At 40.5% G+C, this 25,099-nt stretch overlaps 1 protein-coding gene across 20 annotated transcripts in view; it reads left to right on the forward strand.

Annotated features, from left to right (window-relative positions):
• The window catches only part of mecom (MDS1 and EVI1 complex locus), a 712,647-nt gene extending 688,505 nt beyond the window's left edge, over positions 1-24,142 (forward strand). For 19 of the 20 annotated variants that reach the window (XM_033031998.1, XM_033031999.1, XM_033031995.1 and 16 more), the window contains 3 exons: positions 18,293-18,526; positions 19,602-19,797; positions 22,619-24,142. In XM_033031998.1, coding sequence (XP_032887889.1) covers positions 18,293-18,526; positions 19,602-19,797; positions 22,619-22,753 — 565 coding nt within the window. In that variant the 3' untranslated portion in view covers positions 22,754-24,142. The other variant, XM_033031997.1, reaches the window with a different exon arrangement.
• Positions 24,143-25,099: the final 957 nt, after the last annotated feature.

Raw genomic sequence — 25,099 nt, forward strand, 5'->3', positions numbered from 1 at the left:
ATGGTGTGCTTTTCACTTCTGACCAGGGACACATTTCTAAACAATTAGTTTAGTTTCTAATTGTTTAGTTTAGTTTACTAATGTCACGTGTGCTGAGGTACAGTGAAAAGCTTTTTAGTTGCATGCTATCCAGTCAGCAGAAAGACCATACATTGTCCCTTCCTGCCATACTTCATGTAAATATTTCCATATTTCACAATGGACTTGCTTTCCCTTTTAATCCATACATTGTCTCTCACTGGAGCCCTCATCTTCTTTCCACCCTTCGAAGAACAGCCACACATCTGAAACTGCTAATGATTAATTCCACGATTTAAAACTCTGATATATGAGGAAAATATTACAGAGCCAGGGGTCCATTTTATGCAAATAAGTGATTGAGATTATAACTCCGTTTTAAAATGTTGAACAGCATTAATGATGTAGATCAATAATTCCTGACCTGGGGTGCCAAAGATTGCAAAGATCCATGAGGCTTTAATAATATTTAATAATAATAATATCAGTGGAAAGGAAAAATAAATCAAATATTGAAGGCATGTTAGCTGTGGCAGTCACGGCACTGCTGGCATTCGCTGGGAATTACCAGGACATCCCCAACTCCTTAAGGAGAGAAATTGGTAACAAGATTAGCCACTTAAAGCTATCATTTGATGTTACCAAGAGTGAACAATTGGGGCTTTCATTGAAAATAATGCAAATGATGGTGGGGTTTTAGTTTAAGCCCAGAACAAGACCAAACAAGTGCAATATTAGCAAATGATCACAAGAACCTTGACACAAACTGAGAAGTATATTGGCATTCGACAAAATTAAGCTTTTTTATTTATTTTAATGAAGAATTAGAAATGTTTCTCAGCAGGAGTCAGGTTTATTGCAAAAGGTCATTTTGACAAGGAAAAGAGTGGAGGTTGCTGAGAATGATAAGTGCTATATAATTGCCAATTCCTATTCTCTGGGTTGTGCTGTTCATTAATTTTGATCAACGAGGTCAAATTTCCAAGAATTTTATCTTTTGAAAGGAATAGAAACATAGAAAATAGGTGCAGGAGTAGGCCATTCGGCCCTTCGAGCCACCACCACCATTCAATCTGATCAGGGTTGATCATCCAAAATCAGTATCCCGTTCCTGCTTTCTCCCCATATCCCTTGATTCCGTTAGCCCTAAGAGCTAAATCAAACTCTCTCTTGAAAACATCCAGTGAATTGGCCTCCACTACCTTCTGTGGCAGAGAATTCCACAGATTCACAACTCTCTTGGTGAAAACGTTTTTCCTCATCTCAGTCTTAAATGGCCTACCCCTTATTCTTACACTGTGACCCCTGGTTCTGGACTCCCCCTACATGGGGAACATTTTTCCTGCATCTAGTTTGTCTAATCCCTAAAGAATTTTATAAGATGCCTCTCATCCTAAATTCCAGTGAATACAAGCCCAGTCGACTCATTCTTTCATCATATGTCAGTCCCGCCATCCCGGGAATGAACCTGGTGAACCTACGCTGCACTCACACAATAGCAAGAATGTTCTTCAAAACTGAAGAAGACCAAAACTGCACACAATACTCCAGATGTGGTCTCACCAATCCTCTTGCTATGAAGGCCAACATGCCATTTGCTTTCTTCACTGCCTGCTGTACCGGCATGCTTACTTTCAGTGACTGATGTACAAGGACACCCAGGTCTCGTGGCACCTCCCCTTTTCCTAATCTGACACCATTCAAATAAAAGTCTGCCTTCTTTTTCTTACCACCAAAGTGGATAACCTAACATTTATCCACATTATACTGCATCTGCCATGCATCTGCCCACTCACCCAAACTATCCAAGTCTCCTGCAGCCTCATAGCATCCTCCTCGCAGCTCCCACTGCCACCTATTGTCACCAACTGGAGTCCCAGCACTGAGCCTTGCGGCAACCCACTATGCACTGCCTGCCAATCAGAAAATGACCCGTTAATTCTTACTCTTTGCTTCCTCTCTGCCAACCAGTTCGCTATCCATGTCAATACCCTACCCCCAATACCATGTGCTCTAATTTTACACACTAATCTCTTGTGTGGGACCTTGTCAAAGACTTTTTGAAAGTTCAGGTACACTACATCCACTGGCTCTCCCTTGTCAATTTTCCTAGTTACATACTCAAAAAATTCCAGAAGATTAGTCAAGCATGATTTCCCCTTCATAAATCCATGCTGACTTTAACCGATCCAGTCCCTGCTTTCCAAATGCGATGCTGTTTGGAGAAAATTCCACTTTTCTCAGAAATTATAATGTCATTGCGGCTTTAAAAAAAGTTCTGTAGCTCCAGGGGACAGTAAACTTGCATTCCATGGAGAATCAACTTGGAAGCTCCCACAGCAAGATTCTCCGTTATCTTTGGTATTGTGGTAAAACGCAGACAAATCTTGGATCATGGACCATGGGTTATAGTGACTGGGGAAGGGAAGAGGGGAAGTGCGTTAGAACGATTGAAGTAGTGGTTCTACAAGGAAGTAACCAGCTTCCATGTGAGTGTTGGCTACTCTTCACGGACCTCACATGCACACGTTAATTTTCTGCATGTGATGCCCAATGCTGCATTGCATACTATTTGACATCACCGTGATGTCTGGGTTTACATGCTTGTGGGATGTGAACCAAATTTATCAACCTGCCTGTTCAAGAAGGAACTCCATCAAATCTCCAGCAATGTTGTCTACCTTATCAACCTGCCTGATCCACGGGTAAACGTACCTAATTCCTTTTCATGATACAAAACAATATTGTGCAACGTGTAAGCATTCTAAGTCCACAAATGTGTATGTTTTGCATGGTATCTTTAGTGGATTTGTCTGTCATAAAATTATATCGTTTATTCACCTGCATTCTAGCACGCCATTGAAAAATCAGAAAGGCTAATGCCCCTGTCCCACTTAGGAAACCTGAACGGAAACCTCTGGAGACTTTGTGCCCCACCCAAGGTTTCCGTGCGGTTCCCGGAGGTTGCAGGTGGTTGCCGGAGGTTGCAGGTAGTGGAAGCAGGTAGGGAGACTGACAAAAACCTCTGGGAACCGCACGGAAACCTTGGGTGGGGCGCAAAGTCTCCAGAGGTTTCCGTTCAGGTTTCCTAAGTGGCACAGGGGCATTACAGTTCAGTTAAAAAGATGCATGAATTTATAGATTGTCATCAGGATGAGACTTTGGCAGCAAGTTTGGTATGGTACGGTACGGTATAGTATTTATTCATCGCATGTACAGGTACCAAGGTACAGTGAAATTAATTTATGTGTCCAGTTCAGTACAAGTATCACGTTTCTATAAGCGCTTTGATACACATTAGAGAAGCATCTCAGACACAGTACAAGTGCAGAGCAGTATTACACTGAGACAGTATACGGAGTCGCCAGTTTGGTGCCAGTTGTAGTAAGTGCAGGGTTTGTAATAGTGGTCAGAAAGTTTCAAGTGCAGTACATTGTGGACATTCCAATATATTATCGTCAAACATTTCCTCAGTGCTACAACTATCCACCACCTTCACTTTGTGTAATGTGCAGCTGGAAATCTGTCCTTGCATGTGAATATAAATTTTGTAACATTTTTATTGAAGAACTAATGTTATGTTTGGACCAACTGCGAGGAAAATCCGAGAGAAACAAAATTGTGAAAGACAGCGCTGGCGCTAATAAACAAGTAGTTCGATGAGGTGATTAAACCTGTGGATTATACACTCCCCATGTTACAGAAGTTACATGTTACTGCCTGCATTCATTTTATACAAATAGAATCAAGGTTGCAGGAGAGGCTGATTATAAAGCCAAACTAAAAACTGAAGGCAAAGCAAACCCTCTGTGCCTATATTTTATGAATTAGAGGGAAGTATTTTGTGCCCCTTTCTTGCTCTTAGGAAAATAGGTCAAGAGGGTTCTATTGTCATACAGTATGTCCCAAAACGGAACTGTGAAATTCTTACTTGCTGCATTGCAAGATTTATGTGAACATAGTACTCCGTAAACAACAAAAAGTAGTTCCGTAGATATGCAAAAACCACCAAACAAAAATAGTGCAAAGGCAAAAACAATGTCTCCCCAAATCTTTGTAGTTCTGATACTATTTGGAGGTTGTAGTGTCTAATAGCCTGATGGTTGTTGAGAAGAAGCTGCTCTTGAGCCTAGATGTTATAGTTTTCAGGCTCATGTACTTTCTTCCTGGCCATGGTCTCTGATGATGCGGGGCTGCCTTTTTGAGGCAGCGACTCCTGTAGATCCCTTTGATGGTGGGGAGTTCAATACCGATGATGAACTGGGCAGTTTTCATCACTTTATGCAGTCTTCTCCATTCCTGGGCATTCGAGTTGTTGAACCAGGCTGTGATGCGAGCAGTCAATATGCTCTCTGTTGCATACCTGTAGAGTTTAAGGATAAGGGGGAATAAGGGGGAAATCTTTTAGGACCGAGATGAGGAAAACATTTTTCACACAGAGTGGTGAATCTCTGGAATTCTCTGCCACGGAAGGTAGTTGAGGCCAGTTCATTGGCTATATTTAAGAGGGAGTTAGATGTGGCCCCTGTGGCTAAAGGGATCAGGGGGTATGGAGAGAAGGCAGGTACAGGATACTGAGTTGGATGATCAGCCATGATCATATTGAATGATCGCAGGCTCGAAGGGCCGAATGGGCTACTCCTGCACCTATTTTCTATGTTTCTATGTTCAAGAGAGTATTCATCAACATACCAAATATCCTGTATCTTCCAAGGAGATAGAGACATTGATGGGTTTTATTTATGATTGCAATAATGTGCTGAGTTCAGGATAGATCATCAGAAATATGTAAGCCCGGGAAGCCCATTAAGCCCAGGATACTTGCTCAAAAAGGCTGGCAGTATCATCAAGGACCCACACCATCCTGGCCACACACTCATTTCCCCACTACCTTCAGGTAGAAGGTACAGGAGCCTGAAGACTGCTACGACCAGGTTCAGGAATAGCTACTTCCCCACAGCCATCAGGCTATTAAACTTGGCTCGGACAAAACTCTGAACATTAATAGCCCATTATCAGTTTATTTGCACTTTATCAGTTTATTTATTTATATGTGTATATATTTATATAATGGTATATGGACACACTGATCTATTCTGTAGTCATGCCTACTATGTTCTCTGGTGCTGAAGCAAAGCAAGAATTTCATTGTCCTATCAGGGACACATGACAATAAACTACTTGAATCTTGAATCTTGAGGTTTTTGATCCCTCCACCACCGACCCATCGATGAAGACATGCTCACGGATCCTCAGCGAAGGAATCTTAGTTGCACTGAGATAACTCCAGCTAGGTTGCACATCATAGGTGCACTCTCCAACCTAAATCATGTTCACCAATATACTTAGCAATTTACAGGCAAAGGTTTTTAGCTGTGCAAAGTAACAAGTTATTGAGCCATACTGTTTGATGATGGATTACTCCATGGACTTAAGATTTGATACCAAACCTTTTTGTTCCTGCAAAATTGCTTTCCATTACTTTTCTTGAAAGGAATTTGTTTAGCCTTTTTCACTCGGATTCATTAACCTCAGTGCTATGTTTAAATCTAAGATTAGGTGCATGCTTATTTTTTAGTTCTCGTTAATTTTGCATAATATTTTTAAACATCACAAAGATTACAGCGATAAAAATCTTCCCAGGTCACTTCAGCTTTCCTCCACTTTGTAAACGGTAACAGGAATGATTGAAATATCAAAGCTAAAATTTGCAAGATGAGATTTGATTAAATTAACATTACGTGCACATTAAGACTTCTTGGTGATCAAGCCTTTTTTGGCCAACATCTGGCTTCAACATGTAACAATGCAGGAAGTTGGTAAAGAAAGTTGAGGTCAGGAGGTCATATAATGTTTCCTTTCCAACTCCTGCACTTTCAGCTGCTTTTGATGGATATTTTATCCTCTGCAAATTGCTGCATTAGAAAGTGTAATTAGCGATTTTGTTTTCTTAATCATCTAGCCTTATTCTTTTGGTTTAGAGCCAGTTCTACATCACTCATGACAGACTTGCAAGCTGGCAGTTTGAACTGTGCTCAATCTTACCCCCTTCATGTCTGTCCAATTCTCATTATTGTCATACATTGATAAGGAGAACCTAAATACAGCATTATTTTCTCAGCTGATCTAATGCAAAAATAAATAACAAGGAATTTTTGTTTGCCTGCCTTCCTAGTTTTGTTAACGTTACTGCCTCACTGACTTCCATTTGAAATCTTTGCAGTCTGATTATTGAAGGAGATAGCAGACAGGAAATACAATAGAGAACAATTGCAAAATAATAATGGGGAATAATGAGCTAGATAATTTACAGTTTGGATGAAAGTGCAATGTGAAGAATGATGTTTAGAGATTGCAGTTTTTAATTTGAGGAATATCTAGACATGAAAGAGGAAAGCATTGAACATAAATGTTGATGGTAGAAAATGTGCTCTGTAGAAAATGTATAGTATTTAAACACGTACCAACAAAATATATTTTATATTTTTCCTTGTGTATAAAAGAATAATACTGCCCAATCACACTTTCTAAATTAAAATGGAAATGATTCTATTGATGAAATATTCTCAGTTACCAATTTTTTTTTCACTACTTTCCTACTTCCACAATCCCCTGTTATGACACTGATTTTAAGACATGATACTTTATTGCAGTGGCATTTATTTTTTTAATTGTTTTTAAAATCTTGCATATCTGATGAACGTTGCATGGCAGAATCACATGTAAGTAATATCATGGTGAATGCTTCCATTAGGACAAGGTAGAACTGTTTCGGATTTATTGGTCAATCGAATCAGTAAGACCAACAATGAAATACGGTGAATGAGGACTTGTACAATTGGAAGTAAACAAGATGTTTGTCCAACTCCAGCACCAATGACATGAATCCCAATCTTGTGAATGAATCTAGATGACTTTCTTGCTACTTCTTTGCTCAGTACCAATCAATAATTATAATTAGAGAAAGGCACCAAATGCTGGAGTAACTCGGTCTCAGCTGGATAGTCTCTCCAGAGATGCTGCCTGCCCCGTTGAGTTGTACCAGCATTTTGTGTCTATCTTTGGTTTAAACCAGCATCTGCAGTTCCTTCCTCCAACATCACTTCTATTTAGCCTTCTTTAGATGAATTAGGATGGCCATTCCAACATGATTAGTTCTTGCCATTTTATCAGGGCAGCTCATTGATGAAGTTATGTTTCATTTGGACATATGCTAGCTTACACTCAATTAGTTCAATTTCCACTGAATTTTAATTCATCATGCTCATTTAAGTGTATCTTCAGTTTAAAAGTTCTATCAGTTCTTCCACCTAATAGTAAAATGTGAAACAGCTGTCCAGAGTGGAATTAATCCTCCTCTTCTTCCAGTAAAATGAAGTTGAACAAATATTGATGATAAATCAGTAAAATGCTGCTCTGTTTTTATGCTTCTTGGTCTCCTTCAATGAAAAGAGTCAAGTGTTTTATTGTCATATAGACAATAGGCAATAGGTGCAGGAGTAGGCCATTTGGCCCCTCGAGCCATTCAATGTGACCATGGCTGATCATCCCCAATCAGTACCCCTTCCCTGCCTTCTCCCCATATCCCCTGACTCTGCAATCTTTAAGAGCCCTCTCTGTTCCAGATAGAACAATGACATTCTTACTTGCAGCAGCACAACAGAATATGGAAACATGGTGCTCTGTAAGCATATAATAAATGAGAGAAAAAAGTTGAGAGTGTGTGTGTGTGTGTATATATATATATATATATATATATACACACATACACACACACACACATATACATACATACATATATACACACACACATACACATACACACACATATGTATGTGTATGTGCATGTATTTATACACACACACAGATAGACATAAAAACAAACAAACAATAATAGTGCAGAAAGACAAAACAATGTCCCCAAGTCTATGTAGTTCAGAGCTTAATTGAGATTGTAGTGTTTAATAGCCTGATGGTTGTAAGGAAGAAGCTGTTCCTGAACCTGGATGTTACAGTTTTCAGGGTCCTGTACCTTCTTCCTGAATGAAAATACTCTGTGTGAAACTATTGAAATGAGGCCTTCGGTTCTTGGGGAATAATTAAAGAGTAAATTCAAGTGAGGTTAATAATCATGAATTGGATGATCTTGTCAATATTAGTGTGCTGCTGGAAGCAATTGTAACCTGTACAATAAGTCAACAATGATCCAGAGTTGTATCATGTAGAGTGCACATGTTGCACATGGGTTATATCACAAGAGACAGGCATTAGGCCAAATGCCTGGTCTCTCTATTCACATTGACTGACTCCAATGATTAATATTCTCTATTCTACTGCTTTACTTTAATTTTGCCTTCACAAACTGTTGGATAAATCATCTATTTTATTATTGTTGCAAAAAAGATCATTTCCCGTCTATTATACCAAGTCTAATCTGTAAACCAATTATTGTAATTGTTTCTGTGGTTGGGAGAGAAAGTCTGATGTTGTGGAGATTCAGGACTGGGCTGGTGTTTCGAGACTGATATAAAAACACGTCTTGGATTGCAATCAGTGAATCATTTGTCCTTGCGGTATCAGACGATTTACCAAATAGCGCTTTTCCTGCAGAATTGATAACGGCTGATGTCATTGTGATTTCTGTAGGCTACACCACATTCTGTTGGCCCATCGCTCTGGGCTATTTGGGTTAGATCCCACCAGAAAATATATTTATATCTGTGTATAAATGGTCAGTGGAATTTCCCCACTGCTTCCCAGCAGTAACCCTTCTGTTATAAACAGACATTTATGTGCATTGCAAACTCATGACTTTATTATTTGCAGCCTGCTCCCTTTCTTTACAAGGATATGAGAAGGCCATTTATAGAAATTATATCTTCCCATTCTCTCATTCATTTTATGTTTCCCACTGACTAGTTTCACTATCGTGCTGCTTAGTTTCATTTTTCATATACCCTCGTTCTCACCTTTTCCACAGCCAACAATGGACCATTGTGGGCTCCACCTTTCCTTGATCATCGGTACTGGCTTTGATTCGTTCTTTTCATACCTTTCATTCATTTGTTCGTTGTACCTTTTCATACCTCTTCTTTCCCTCTCCCTGACACACAGTCTGAAGAAGGGTCTCGACCTGAAACGTCACCTATTCCTTTTCTCCAGAGATACTGCCTGACCCGCTGAGTTACTCCAGCATTTTATGTCTATCTACATTGAAACTTTTGCTCAGATTAGACGTGCAAGCAACTTGCTCTTCTTCTTCTTATCGAGTCCACACACAAGATTAGAAGTTGTTCAGCCAGAGCTGAATACACTTCTCGGCATCTGCACAATGGTGTCTGTCTTGCGCTTCTTGTGCTTCTTGTGCGTGGTGGTGGAAAGATTGGTTGAAACAGGGCCGCGACGCGACGCGACAGTTTCCTTGGCCCCAGCAACTTGCTGCCATTGGAGTTAAGTCACTGGTCATAATGTCTTCCAATATCCTTTCTGGGAGGAATGCACTGGCTGCCCCTTTGCTTCTGCGGCTCCTTCAACACGTAATAGAAAATATGAAATGAAAGAAAACATTTATATAGTTCCATTTTCATTCCAGGATGATCTCAAAGTACATTTCCAACCAAAGAATGATTTTACAAATCCAGTCCCTATTGTAATGCAGCAAATACAATCGGGAAAAAAAATAATCTGAATTCCACCACATCCCAATTCTGACAATCTTTGGTACACAGTAGGCATTGATCCACATGGTAAGCCTCAGTTATTACCCCAGTGTTTACTTTCACATTTTTACTTTGTGCCCTTTATAAAGGTTTTGTTTCTGTGTTCTGAATAGTTACAGTCATTGAGGCACCGAGCCAAACAGCATGGAGTCTGGCCTTTCAGATCAATCTACCCATGCTGACCAAGATGTCCCATCCACATTAGTCCCACCTGCCTCTTTGGCATATATCCCTCGAAACCTTTCCTATCCATGTACCTGTACAAGTGTCTTTTAAATGTTGTTATAGTACCTGCCTCAACTACCTCCTCTGGCAGCTTGTTTCATACATCCACCATCCTCCGTGTGAAAAGGTTGCCCCTCGTGTTCCTATTAAATCTTTCCCCTCTCACATTGAACCTATGACCTCTTGTTCTTGAATCCCCTACTTTAGGTAAAAGACTCTGTGCATTCACCTGATCTACTATATTCCCTTCATGATCTTATGCAACTCTATAAGATCATCCCTCATCCTCCCGCATTCCAAGGAATAAAGTCCCAGCCTGCACAACCTCTCCCTATAGCTCAAGCCCTGAAATCCTGGCAACATCCTTGTAAATTTTGGCTGCACTCTTTCCAGCTTAACAACATCATTCCTATAGCAACGTGACCAAAACTGAACTTCTCTATTATTTTAAAGTTACCTTTATTACGATGATCAATATCCAAGTAGATGAAGGATATACGAAATAGGAGTAGGAATGGGCCACGTGCTCCTTCAATCACCTTCTGCCATGAGATTGTGGTCTCAGCTCCAATTTCTTGCCTTTCCCCATAGACCTAGACCTGCTGTGTCCATCTCAGCTTGAGTGTGTCACAGATTATTAGAAATATCTGGGATCTATTAGGAGGAGCTGTAAATGGGAAATGACTCAAAAGAAAGATAAATAACAATGAGCATACTGAACATCTGGAGTAAAAGAGATTGCTGATTTACCCAGCAGATCAGTCGGGGAAGAGAGAAAAACTGGGTTGATGATGCAGGTTGATAATCAGCTGTGGTCAGTCCTGACACAAACTGGTTATATGAAATTCTTGAATTTAATGTTGAGTCAATGAGGCTGTCTGATGTCCACTTGGAATTTCGTAAGTTCATATGTCATAGGAGCAGAATTAGGCCATTTGGCTCATCAAGTCTACTCTACCATTCAATCATGGCTGATCTATCTCTCCCTCTCAACCCCATTCTCCTGCCTTCTCCCCATACCCTTTGACACCTTTACTAATCAAGAACTTATCAATCTCCTCTTTAAAAATACTATATAACTTGGCCTCCACAGCCAACTGTAGCAATGAATTCCGCAGATTCACCACCCTCTGACTAAAGAAATTCCTCCTAATCTCCTTTCTAAAGGTATATCTTTTTATTCTGAAGCTGTGCCCTCTAGTCCCAGACTCCCCCACTAGTGGAAACATCATCTCCATATTGACTCTATCCAGGCCTTTCACTATTTGATAAATTTCAATGAGGTCCCCCTCATCTTCTAAACTGCAGTGAGTACTGGCCGAGGGCTGTCAAACGCTCATCATATGTTAACCCAATCATCGCCAGAATCAGTCTCGTAAAACCTTCCTTTGGATCCTCTCCAATGCCAGCACACCCCTCCTTGGATATGGGGCCCAAAGCTGTTCACGGTACTCCAAATTTGAGAAGCATTTTCTTGAGTTTACTTTGGACTTCCTTGCAAGGGACAAAGTCAGAGTAGCCAGAGTAGGAGTTGGATGGAGAGTTTCCGGAATAGCCAACTGGAAGGTAATGGTCGCTGAGCAGAGGGGTTGAGGACAGAATTATGAGAAGTGGATACAGGTGATTGACCATTTAACCATAATGTAAGGAAAGCTACTATGAAGGGAAAAGAAAGGCATCGCAGAATCAGTGACTTTATCAGAACAATGAATCTAGAAAAATGATAAAATGAAATGGAATTTGAAGCAAGGCGAAAAGAGTTATACTTGAGATAGCTGTGGGCTTGTACTAAATATTAGTCATTAACCTATTCTCTACGGATAGAGAAAGTGAGGAAGGAAAGAGTTGTATATGGAATAAGTAGATATAAGAGCCAGTTGGAAATTGGAAGAAAAGTTGATCCAACATCTGTTTGAGAGCAGGAAGCAATACCACACACTCATTAACGTATCAAAGGATGAGGTTGGGGCCTGAGTTGAACTGAAACAAGAACAATTTCAGGTACCCACAAAGAGATAGGAGTAGTTAGGACTGACCTAAGTTCCTATAGCTAAATGTTTAATTTGGAGAAGCCAGTGCTGAACTACTATCTACCTCTGATGTCCCTCGGACTATCCTTGACTGAACATTGCTGGCATTACCTTGCACTAAATGGTATTCCCTTATCATGTATCTATACACTGTGAATAGATTGATTGCAATCATGTAATGTCTTTCTGCCGACTGGTTAGCATGCAACAAAAAGCCTGTAACTCAGTACATGTGACAATAAGCTAAACTGAAATGAAGTTGAACGGGACGTTGTTCAACGTGAGCATGAGGCAAAGGACAGTGGTGGTAGAAGGGACTGGTTGAGTCTTTATTCAAGGAAAAAACAAACATGTGGTATTTTGGTGTGGAATGAAAGTGTAAAGGGACTGAAGGTCTATGATGGGCACAGGAAAGAGGAAAATGTCAAAGTGTTGGAGAGTCAGAGGCTCACGGACATACATAGAAAGAGACTGGACAAGGGAAGAACGGATAAAGTCTGGGTAGAGGAAATACATTCTGTATGAGAAGGACAGGTTGAAATGCTAGATTCATGAGGAAAATCCTACTTGTGGAACATGGGAAATAGAAATGGACAATTTATGGTTGGGGTACTGAGAATCTAGAGGCTCTGTAGGAAAAATCTCAGAGGAAATTAGAACAGTGACTTGGAGATGATGGTCTGATGTTTGGTGGATGGGCCATGGTCCAGGAGGAGGTAAGATAATGTGTCAGGAAACCCTACTACATCAAGTCAAGAGTGTTTTATTGTCATATGTCCCAGATAGGACAATTACATTCTTACTTGCTGCAGCACAACAGAACATGTAAACATAGTACAGAACAGGAGAAAAAGAAAAGTTCAGTGTGTATATATACACATTCACACATTCAATAAATAATCATCTTATTGGTTTACGTAAGGGTGGTGAATCTGTGGAATTCAGTGCCACAGAAGGCTGTGGATGCCAGGTGAGTAGATATTTTTAAGGCAGAGATCGATAGGTTATTGATTAATACGAGTGTCGGGGTTATGGGGAGATGGCAGGAGAATGGGATTAGGAGGGAAAGATAGGTTAGTCATGATTGAATGATGGAGTGAACTTGATGGCCTGATTCTTCTCCTATCACTTATGAACTTATGAACAATGTTGTCCAGAACCTATAAGCCAACAGGTACTTTTCAAGAAGGATTTTTCAATTTTCCTCCAGCTGTAACAGAGTTATCAATGAAATTGTCAATTAACAACATGCTTTATAGATGGCCATATTCAGTGTACAAGGAGTCTTTTTGCGTACAGAGAGTAAAAAAAAAATGTTTATTACTCCAGTGAACTATGTAAGAATTTTAGGTCAGGAGGGGAAGTCATGAGCATTTGGCAGAGGTGTAATACTGGAATTCACTGTGGAACTAGGAAGACTATATAACGGCTATCATGAATAACTTGGATGGCTGAAAGCTGGAATACGGTGCTTTTATCTAATGACTTGTGTCTCAGGAGAGCCATACTCAAGGATTTATTTTGCAAACTGCCATTGTACTTATGGGAAAACCAGTATCTAAATTGAAATCTGCACCTTGCAACATGACATAGGCAAAAAATAAATGGTTTTGTGTTTCTCTTTAATTATTACCATCCTGCAGGATTCCCACCAACCATTATTTTCTTTCCTGCCACCTACACAGTAGAAAAATAGGGCTGGACCCTCAATTCACACCATACAAATTAATCTGTTCAGTGTTGTTGTACATATATTATAACTGGTTGATTCCGAAGAGGTTATTGTGCGTTAATGTGTTTGTCCTGACAAGATGTGTTCATCCAAGCCTGGGATCGATGGAATCTATCAGCAGTACAACCGAGCAACAAAATTCACAACATTTCAACCAAGAGGTTGAATTCCACATAGCTAGCTGTACTGTATGCTAACTGGATCTTGAGTTAGTAACTAGCTTTCCTTTAACTTTTTAAATATATATATATTTTATTAGAAGCAATTGTACAAAGAGAAAGTAATTGACATAACAATTATACAATTTTCGTAAAGCTTCAATTTTAACATTTTATAAACTAATAACTAAATTGGAAAAAAAGAAAAAGGAAAAAAGGGAAATAAAAAATAAAATAAAAAGAAAAGAAAGAATTTCGAAAAAGACACGAAAGAGAAAAAAGAAAAATCCCTGAACTAACGAAGAAGTGAAAGAAGCAGAGCTATATCCCACTACCCTTCCCTACGCCCGCTCACCCGACCCTAGTGTCGGTTTAGAATTTGTGTTCAACCATTAGCTTTCCTTTAACTTAACAGGATGTCACCCCCGAGTCAAACTGGGAGTTAGTGCCCAACAAACGATGTCAAGCTACTGATTAATTGTGTGTGCATGTGTGTTTGCATATTTGTGTATGTTTTTAAGTTACAAATTCATGTTTTTATATGTAGCATGTTTATAATAATGGATAAATAAGGATCTCGCCTGACCCAGCCCATACCCTCCATCTTTCACTGGGGTGTAAAATAAAACTTGCCCCGCAATCTCCTTTTAACTTTCCCTCTTTAGCCATAAAGCTATGCCCTTTTGCCTTTCACATTTCCAACTTGGGAACATGGTTCTGACTGTCTACTCTATCTATGCCTCTCACAACTTTATAAACCTCTATAGGTTCTCCCATCAGACTTCGATGCTCCAGAGAAAATAATCCAAACGTATCCAACCTCTGCTATTAGCTAAAACTATCTAATCCAGGCAGCATCCTGGTAAATCTCCTCAGCATCCTCTCCAAAGCCTCTAAATCGTTTTTGGAAAGTGGCGACCTGAACTGCACGCATTAATCCAAATGGGGTTTAGCTATATTATGACCTCCTGACTCTTACACTCATTACCCAACCAAAGCCTTCTTTACCACTTTATCTACGTGTGTGACTACTTTTAGAAAGCCATGGCCTTGGTCATCCAGATCCCTTCGTACATCAATGCTGTTAGGGCCCTTGCCTTTAATTGTATATTTTCCTCTTATATTTGAACTCCCAAAAGTGCAACACCTCACACTTGCTTGGATTAAATCCCATCTGCCATTTTCCCATTCATATCAATAACTGATCTATATCTTGCTGTATCCTTTGTCAAACACTGTCCACAAATCCACTGACTTTTGCACCATCTGCAAACTTACTAACCAATCCACCTACATTTTCATCCAAGTCATTTATACATGTCACAAACAAATGAGATCCTAGCTCTGATCCATTGTGTAGGAAGGGACTGCAGCTGCTGTTTTCCACCAATGATAGACACAAAATGCTGGAGTAACTCAGCGGGTCAGGCAGCATCTTTGGAGAGAAGGAATGGGTGACGTTTCACGTCGAGGGCCTGTGGTTACTGCTGGTAACAGACCTCCAGCCAGAATACCACCCTTCCACTACTACCCTCTAGTGAGTAAGTCAGTTCCGAATCCAAACTCCCATCGTGTTATGGATCCCATGCATCTTAATCTTATGGATTGGTCTACCAAAAGAACTTTACAAAATGCTTTACTAAAGTCCGCATAGACAACATCCACTGCTCTGTTCCCATCAATTACCTTCGTCATCTCCACAAAAACAATACATTAAGAATTTTAAAACATCACTAATGAAAATTTTAAAAGTAATGCATTTTGTATGTACCTTAATCTAATCCATAGGCTGAAATCCCCATTAAAATCAATGAATTTCAGACCCTATTCCAAATCTGACGGATCACGTTCAGGTCCCCAGTATAAGGTTGGGAAAACCAGCAAGACAATGCTCCATTGCTAGGATAACATAATTGACATCTTTCACTCAGTGATTCCTGCATTTGAGGCATGTGCACAATTCTGCCATCCGCTTCCATGTGAATGATTGAACTCCAGCTATTCCAATACAATTGAGGACATTTTCCAATTTTATATATGTACATTTGTATGTGGAACTAAATGTCATCAATTCTCACAATGACATGTGATATTTTATGCATTTGTATAACTTCAAAACTCACATTAACATGAGCTTTCAAAAAAACTATTTGTGCATAACTAATTCAGTAAGTCCCTATATATGTCTTACATTTGTCTTTGTATGTAAGAGGATATTGTGGATGTATATGTACCATGTCTGTGTTATTCAAACCAAATATAAAACCTTTTATGGGTGACAAAGTGACGCACACAAGTATAAATTTACTCTATATTTCAGATTTTTAAAAATAATTTGCTGCTGCAATTATATTGGCAGAAGAATTTAAATTGGAAAGCATTTCTGCCTTTAAACATGTGTTTGCCCTAAAGGTGAAGTGCAGTTTTAAATTGCAATATCTATGCAGTAGTGAATGCATGCCTTTGTTTATGTATAATGCATGCTTTAGTTTTATGTGTGGGTGCCTGTGCAAGTGAAAGCGAGAATGTTTGCCTCATTCTCTGCTGTTGTACTTGCACCTGGTAACAGTTAGTGTGAATTTAATGAATCCTAAGAACATTGAGCTGTAGCATAAATTCTCTTAAGTATATTGGTTCCTTTGTATTCTCTTAAATGAGAGGTAGTGTAATGATTTCTTGAGTAAAATCCAAACATATGTCTACAATCATATCTACATTGTTTTATCTATTTGTATTTTTTGTAAACCCAGGGGTTATACAGGGAAATGGCCCATGATTTCAGAAAGTGAGATAAGGAAAGCTTATTCATGATCCTACGAGATGGCAGAGCAGGCACAAGGGGCTACAGAGTGTACTCCCGAACCTGTTTCTGGAGAACATAAGATTATCATCAGGCCTCGAGTGGGGCAAAAGTGTGCAATGCGGTTGTTTCATTTATCTACAACAGAAGAAATGTGTGGTTTCTTATTAAGAAAGGATATATAGGAGATCAAAGAGCTCCGTTATGCATTTGGCTGAAGTCTCAATGCACAGCTTTGGTGCTAAACTGAAATGTTATTTGGCTGACCAGAAAAATTAGAACGGAGATGAGGAAACACTTTTTCACACAGACAGTTATGAGTCTGTGGAATTCTCTGCCTCAGAGGGCAGTGGAGGCCGGTTCTCTGGATACTGTCAAGAGAGATCTAGATAGGGCTCTTAAAGACAGCGGAGTCAGGGGATATGGGGGAAAGGCAGGAACGGGGTACTGATTGTGGATTATCACATTGCTGGCTCAAAGGGCCGAATGGCCTACTCTTGCACCTATTGTCTTATTGTCTATTGTCTATAAAAGAAACTGAAATGGAAATTAAAATATTTGGCCAGCCCCAACCTGCTATGCATTAAAAACCGAAAATACTGGGAAGACTTAACAGGTCAGGCAGCATCTGTGGAAGAAGAAACAGTTAGGATATGACACATAAATATCCTGATGTTTTGGGGTCCCAGCATTTTCTATTTGTACTTTGATATCCGGTGTTTGCAGTTTGTGCTTTAAACCTGCTATGTCATCAGTGATGTAGACATAAGCCAAACTTGAGAGATCTCAGTAGAGGAGACCACTAATCAAAACAGATCAGTCTCATTGTCAAACCACACACTCAAGACACAAATATTAATTTTAATAATTATGTCCTTCGCAAAACCCTTAACAACAGATTGAAAGCTTCACATGTAACTTGTGATGATGGATTTTATGCCCCTTTTAACTTTTACATTCTATTCTATTTTTCTATTGCTATCTTCAATCAGTTATGTCAACAATAGATAATAGACAATTGGTGCAGGAGTAGGCCATTCGGCCCTTCGAGCCAGCACCGCCATTCAATATGATCATGGCTGGTGATCACATTCAATATGAACAAAGCAGATCCCAAAACTGATTCCTGGAAACTATCACCTTCTCAGTTTTGCCAAATGGTACACCATTTGCTCGTACCCTTTACTTTCTCTCCATTAACCTGTCATTTTTCCATTATCCCAATGCCAATATACCATATGTCTTACCTTTATGATCCTATCCTCACTCAGACCCCCTAGTGATCAATCTGGACGAAGAACCAAACAATGTTCATTTAAATGTAGAAATCAGAAACCATTTGGAAGATAATGGTGTTGTGTTTGTCCATGGGGTTATGGTCAAGAGGTTGGTTTGAGGTGGTGTCCGAGAGCTGGCACCTGGCTTCAGCATGGTAAAAATACATGGTTGTGTCTTTGTAATGTTTGTTAAAAGCAAGTCCTTCATTTCACAGAATTCCCATCACTGGTTATGTGTGATAATTAACTACTGTATATTACTGCTTATGCCTTTGTTGCAAAGGCTCAAAGCTTGGAGTGTGGCCTCTCAACTCTTGCTATTCCCACCCTTAGAATTAATGGGAGTCACCACGAGGAGAAAAATCTCATTGCCAGTCAGAAAATTCGCGAATTGGATGATGATGATGGAGAAGACGAAGTGGAGCTGGAGGAAGAGGAAGTAGCCTGCACCCCAATGAGAAAACCGACCAGTGATCCAGTTGCTTGTAAGCTGGATGGAGGAAATCAAGATGGTTCTGAATATGAGGCAAGGGAACCAGAGCAGGATAACAAGGAGTCTCCTAGCAGGTTAGTGTCTAGCACAAGTAGTTGAAGAACACTGAATAACCTTTAAAGTCCTGCAATAAGGATGGATTTCCAAGCAGTTCCTTAGTAATGAATTAAATATCCATTGGTTAGTTTACTTTAGTTTAGTTTATTGTCACGTGTAACGAGGTACAGTGGAAAACTTTCTGTTGTGTGCTATCCAGCCAGCAGAAAGACTATACATGATTACAATCATGTATAGTCCACAGGGTACAGATAGATCCAGGATAAAGAGAATAAGAAATGCTGCTGTTGGAGTAAAGGTTTAAAAGAGTGGAGCTTAAGTGAAGGCAAACAGCACCATTCTTAGGTACAGACAAATCAAGCCATACTTTAATGAGCTTGACATTAATTATTTTACTAGGCTATTCATTTTTAGTCCCCTTTCATACAGCAATGCAATGCTGTAACTTTAATGCGCCTGCTCCAGAATGTGTGGGGAAGTGTCAGCTACAGAAACAAATGGTTCATATTGGATGCATATAAACCAGGTAACCATGTTTTATTGAGATACCATGAGGGAGGCAGGTGTATTTTAATCCATTAACACATGCCTTGCTGACTATCTGACTTAACACCCATAGATGTCTAAAAATGAGAGTGGATGAAGTTTAGTGGACTCAATCATGCTCTAATCCCATCCAATGTGTAGAATTACCTATAGCTTCTTTGTTACAGCTACTGAACTGTGTTTGGAGGCTGTCAGCGGGTTTTATAGGGTTTGTTATTGAAACATAGAAAATAGGTGCAGTATGGCTGATCATCTGAAATCAGTACCTCGTTCCTGCTTTCTCCCCATATCCCTTGATTCTGTTAGCCCTGAGAGTTAAATCTAACTCAATGTGTTTTATGGCACTGAAGGAGCCTCCTCCATCCACATCACACCAGGCCAGTTGTAGATTTACTTGGAGACACCTGGCTTTAATATTATGACTATTCAAACGATCGACTCGGTTTGTTTCATTCTGGAGAAACTCTGGGCTGTTGCGATTGTGCCAAATTTACTTGATATTGTTTGCTTATACACATTGTACAATCAATCTATTCTTCTTTTAAGTTTTAAAGCAGATGATGTGAGGCTTGAAAACAAGAGTAGTCTTTCCGCCTTGGAACACATCCGGCACTTCACAGACAGCCTCAACACAAGGAAAGCCGAGGGCAGCCAGTTTGTTGAGGCCGATCTGAACACATACAGCACTACCCATCTGTCTGAGGATCTGAAGCAGCCCTTGTACAGGAAATCCAAGTCACAGGTGAGACTCCAGAGAGGACTACGTTCACTTTGTGCACAAGGTGAATAGGTAGAGAATAGCATCTTGTGCATCCATTGTATTGAAATGCCTGATAGAATCAGAGATGTACAGTTTGGAAACATGCCCATCGGCCCACCAAGTACATGCTGACCTCAACAACCTATTCACACTAATCCTACATTAATCCCACTCTCATTACCTTCTATTAACTGCTACTCACCAACGCAGTAGGGGCAATTTGCAGCGGCCAATGAACCTACTAACCCACATATCTTTAGGATGTGGGAGAAAACCCACACGTGTTGTGCAAACTCCACATAGGCAGTACCGGACGTCAGGATTGAACCAAGGTCTCTGGTGCGATGAGGTAGTGGCTCCACCCAAGGTACTCAAAATACACAAAATATTAGCTTTCCCATGGCAGGCTTATCGAGCCTGGATTGAATCAAATTTAGTGCCGGCCAAGTGCACGGCTTATGTTTGGAAAGGGGATGAACAATGAAGTGAGCCAAAATTAACCCAATGGACTATTCACCCATTTGTGTCTCCTTTGGAAAAGGAGAATATTCCAGCTATCCAAAATATAACGCGGAAAGCATTCTCTTGCCTCGTCAGCAGGGATCCTTGGATAGGCCGCAAAACTGGAGGGTCTTGGCTTGCTGTTACTAGATTATTCAACCACAATAAATATGCTACACCAGGCATGATGGAAGGGTAGAGAGTGTTGGTCAGTTGTCTTAAAGTATGGTAGTGAAATATAACTAAAGACAAATAAGATGGATCGCCCAACATCAATATGATACCAAATTCAAATACAACAAGCTGACATTCAGTCCAATCAACCTTGCTGTCTTGTACATTGATGTATTGGACGTAGCCAAAATGGAAGGGGTGTCTCCCAAATTGAGATGGGTGGTGTAGTCAAAGCATGCTCACAGAATCATGTTTCAGCAAAGTTCCTGTACTCCTCCATTCAAATCCTTTGATGTGCATCGTTATAAAGTCTTACCAGGGGGTTACTCTAGAGCATTGAGCGACACACACAAAATGAAATTCCAGTTTGCCCAAATCACATTAAGTAGTAGAAGCAACTTGCTATATACGGAACCAAGCACCAGTGTATCCAAATTCAAAACTCAGCGGTGCTGCGACATGTACTTGGAAATGATGGTAGGGTACAAATTAACAACATGAGATGAAGGTTTCATAAACAACTCTAGCGTTAATGATGTGGCCATTTGGCATGCAAGTGGAAAAGAAGAGGCTGGATCATTTATGTTAATTTTTATCCATCAATACCACGTGAACGATCCATTCTGGCCTTCACCCAAAACCTCGTCCATCACAGAAACCATTCTTCAGACAATTTGATCCACTCTTGATGATATCCAGTGGGCTCAGCTGTTTCTTGATATGGACGCTGACAAAGTTGCAGCTGTTGTGCTGAACGCTGGTGCTCCAGCAAGTACCAATGCCTCCAGCCAAGTACAGCTGCAACACTGGCATATGTGGAAAATTGGCCAGAATTCCTGACCACAAAATCCAAGACAAATTCAATCTGTTCCGTTACAAGCCTTGTAACAGTTTCAGACATCAGCAAAGGGATGCAAGTAGCCAACAGAATTGATAAGATAGATAGAATTTATTTGCCACACAACCAGGGTCGGTGGAATTTACTGCTCGTCCTTTGAACTCTGGCATCAAGTGTTTGCAACAGTGGCTGAGGAGTCTGCAAGTTATTTACCTACCATCTCCCAAATTCGATTCGCCATTTACAAGGCGTCAGAAGTGTGATTGAGACATAAGGAACCACAGATGCTGGAACAAAGTGTTGGAGTTACTCAGAGGCTCAGGCAGCAACTGTGGAGGGAATAACAGGAAATGGACCCTTCTTCTGATGTATTGTTCTCCATTTAACTGGATGAGACCAACTCCAGCAACATGCAAACTGCTCTGCACCTACCAAAGCAACCCAGCCCACTTCTCAAGAGCAATTAGAAATGATCTTTCCAATGACACACACAATATGTTAAATAAAATCCAGCAAGTTCTTGGGGAAGCTTAGAGACTTAACTTTACAGCAGAGTTAACATGTTCCATTCAGCAAGACAAGCGATGCTGTGAATCCCACATGAAATACATTTTCAGAAATTGGGACAGCCAACAATTACAGGTAGGTGGCTTAGTCATAAAGTTACTGCATTACAGCGCCAGAGACTCGGGTTCGATCCTGACTATGGGTGCTTGTCTGTATGGAGTTTGTACGTTCTCCCATGACCTTCGTGGGTTTTCTCCGAGATCTTCAGTTTCCTCCCATGTACAGATTTCCTCCCACTCCAAAGACATACAGATTTGTAGGTTAATTGGCTTGGTATAAATGTATAATGTAAAATTATCCCTAGTGTGTGTAGGGTAGTGTTAATGTGCGAGGATCACTGATCAGTGCGGACTCGGTGGAACTAAATTCATGTTAATTAGATTTAGAAATAGAGTTTCTGGTACTGTTTTCTGAAATATAATCTCTGAATCTATGCAACCCTTCCTCAGATTTTTTTGTTGTTGACTAGATTTGTAACTTTGGAATGTGTGACATGCTTTGGGGTGTTTTTACCACTTTGTTTTGCATAAGTGCAGGCTGCTGTGTGCCCCCATCCTTGGCCAACAAGAGGATGCTCTACCCCTTCAATCATCACCAACGCACGAATGGAGAGGAGATGGTTGCTGAACTGGAGAAAAAAAATAACTAGATGAAAGAATGCTTGAAGCACATACACCCATTATCTGTCTGTTGTCTTAGCCCTTCTCTTGCTTTCCTTCCTAGGCATACGCCATGATGCTATCTCTGTCCGACAAGGAACCTATCCACTCCTCGCCCCACAATGCTCCCAATATGTGGCACAGTCTGCCGAGACCTGCAACAGAGCCCAGCACCCTGCAGTCCATCAGCCATGTATGACACTTTGCAATAACCGGATGGGACCAAGTCCAGCGGCATACATAGCATGGCATTCCTTTCATTTTGATTCTTTTATTTTTAACCCTTTCCTTTCGTGTCTATTTATAGAGAGAGACTCCTGAGCAGAGAGCCTTAGAAATCTGCTGGGTCACCCCGATCGGAATTTTGTGACCTTAAACTGACAGTTTAAAAAAAAAAGAATTGTATTTATTCTCCTAGTATTTTGTTTTGCACAGCGAAGGCAGCTGCGTTGTTGTGAGGTTCAATGCAACTCAAAGTAGTTCAACTAGGAACTGGGTGCCAATGGCTCAATGACCCAGGCTGCCGACTTCCATTGTACTAACTGGGAGAGGGTATGACCATTCTCAATGTATCCGAGCACTCGACTTACCGAAAACTAAATCATTTGTATAAAATCCATGATATGGGGGAGTTTTGGGCGACATTGTCTCTTCCTGTACAAATTTACTCCTTGCATTATTTTTCCGTTCTTTTAAGCACAATCAGCTCGACTTTTATTGTGTGATAAAAACAATTCAAAGTCTGCTTCATAAAACAAAGACAACACTGAAGATCTCCAATCTGCTTTCCAAAAATAAATGTTTCTCCCCCACACCCCTCCCCCCCGCTGTAATTTTCCAAATTAACTTTAATTTTAGACAATCATTTTTGTAATTTTTTTTAAAGACCTGTGCGCAGCACTGTGCTATTTATTTGTTCGTGTAGTAATCTCACACTGTTCAGTCCACACACAAGCATACACACATACTGACAGGTGCTTTATATCACAGGTTGAGATCTTTGATCCTGAGTTTGGGGCAGGGAGGGTGAGGGGTGGGGATAGGGAGGGAGGGGGGTTGGGTGGGGGGGGGGGGGAGGGGAGGGGAGGGGGGGAGGCTGTGGATATACACGAGTGCCAAATAATGTTGGGGCGAAAAAAACAAAAAAAAAATCAATCTTATGCGTTTTAATGAATCTGCCTAATGAATAGACTTTACTTAGTTTGTTTTGTTTAATACAATGAGCTGATTCGATTGTATAAACAGTTATGATTCCTTCATTACAGCATGATTCTCCTAATTAGACCTGTACCTGATATTTTAAGCTATTTGTCTGCTTGTGTGGTGTTTTGTTCCAGTAATCCTATTCAGTGCAGCAGTTAAGGTATAAATGTGCCAAACTTATGTTAAAAAAAAACAAAAAAAAAACAGATTGTATTTCTTTTATTTCGCCGTTCATGGCGAGCAGATTCGTCTTTTCTTTTGTTTATATCTGATTTTGAATAGCCAGCAAATTGAGGTACTTTCTCTAAATGCTTTGTACAATGTATCTGTTATGCATTTAAATAAAAATATAATGAGAGGAACAGCTAATAAAAATAAAAGCAAACCCAAGGTGTGCTTGTGTATATGTATTCATCCACCAAGGACTTCATGGAGTGGTCTTGAAGCAGCTCGGGTGTAGCAGCATCGAGAGGATGGGTGAAAATGTGGGCATGGTGGATAGAGTGCGGGCATGGCTTTAGTCTAACTTAGCTCATCCTGCCAATTGTAGATGCTTGGACATTTCCTGAAAGGAAGGTGGGGGTGGAGGAGCATATCTCTGACCAGCAACTATAGAGCACAGTGGTATTAAAGGAATAGATAGGGTAAATGCAGAGTCTTTTACCCAGTGTGAAAATTATACATCTTCTAGATGCGCTGGGACGCATCCTCAGTGATGTGATCTGGGATCATTGGGTGTTTCAGGGTCTCACAACAACAGACACCCTCGCCCAGGCGACCCATCCGGGGTTGATCGGGCTCCAACTTGGGGCCCAGCAGCAACCGCCCACGGATCAGCCATCACCCCACTCTGCGGGGTTGGGAGACTCTAGTGCGTGGAGGGACTGGGCTCTGTGAGGTGAATCCTGGCCGGGATCCTCCTGCGTCTCACCGGGTTCAAGGCCTGTGCGCTGCACCTCTTTCTCCTTCTCCGAGCATTTCATTCTCGCCTGATGGTTTTTTAGGCCATGGTGGTTCATTTGGCCTTTCTGTAGCTTTATTGGGTGTCTTTCTCACGAACAAGAGAAGGGGAATCAAGAATCAGAGGACATAGGTTTAAAGTGAGGGGGGAAAGATTTAATAGGAACCTGAGGGGCATTTCTTTTTTACACAAAGGGTGGTAAGTATATAGAACATGTTGCCAGATGAGGTAGTTGAGGCAGGTATTATCACATTTAAAAGACACCTGGACAGGTGTATGGATAGGATAAGTTTGGAAGGTTATGGGCTAAATGCAGGCAGGTGAGACTAGTGTAGATGGGGCATGTTAGCCAGTGTGGGTAAGTTGACTGAATGGCTTGTT

Source organism: Amblyraja radiata, chromosome 13 (genome assembly GCF_010909765.2).
Source record: "Amblyraja radiata isolate CabotCenter1 chromosome 13, sAmbRad1.1.pri, whole genome shotgun sequence".
Taxonomy (NCBI): domain Eukaryota; kingdom Metazoa; phylum Chordata; class Chondrichthyes; order Rajiformes; family Rajidae; genus Amblyraja; species Amblyraja radiata.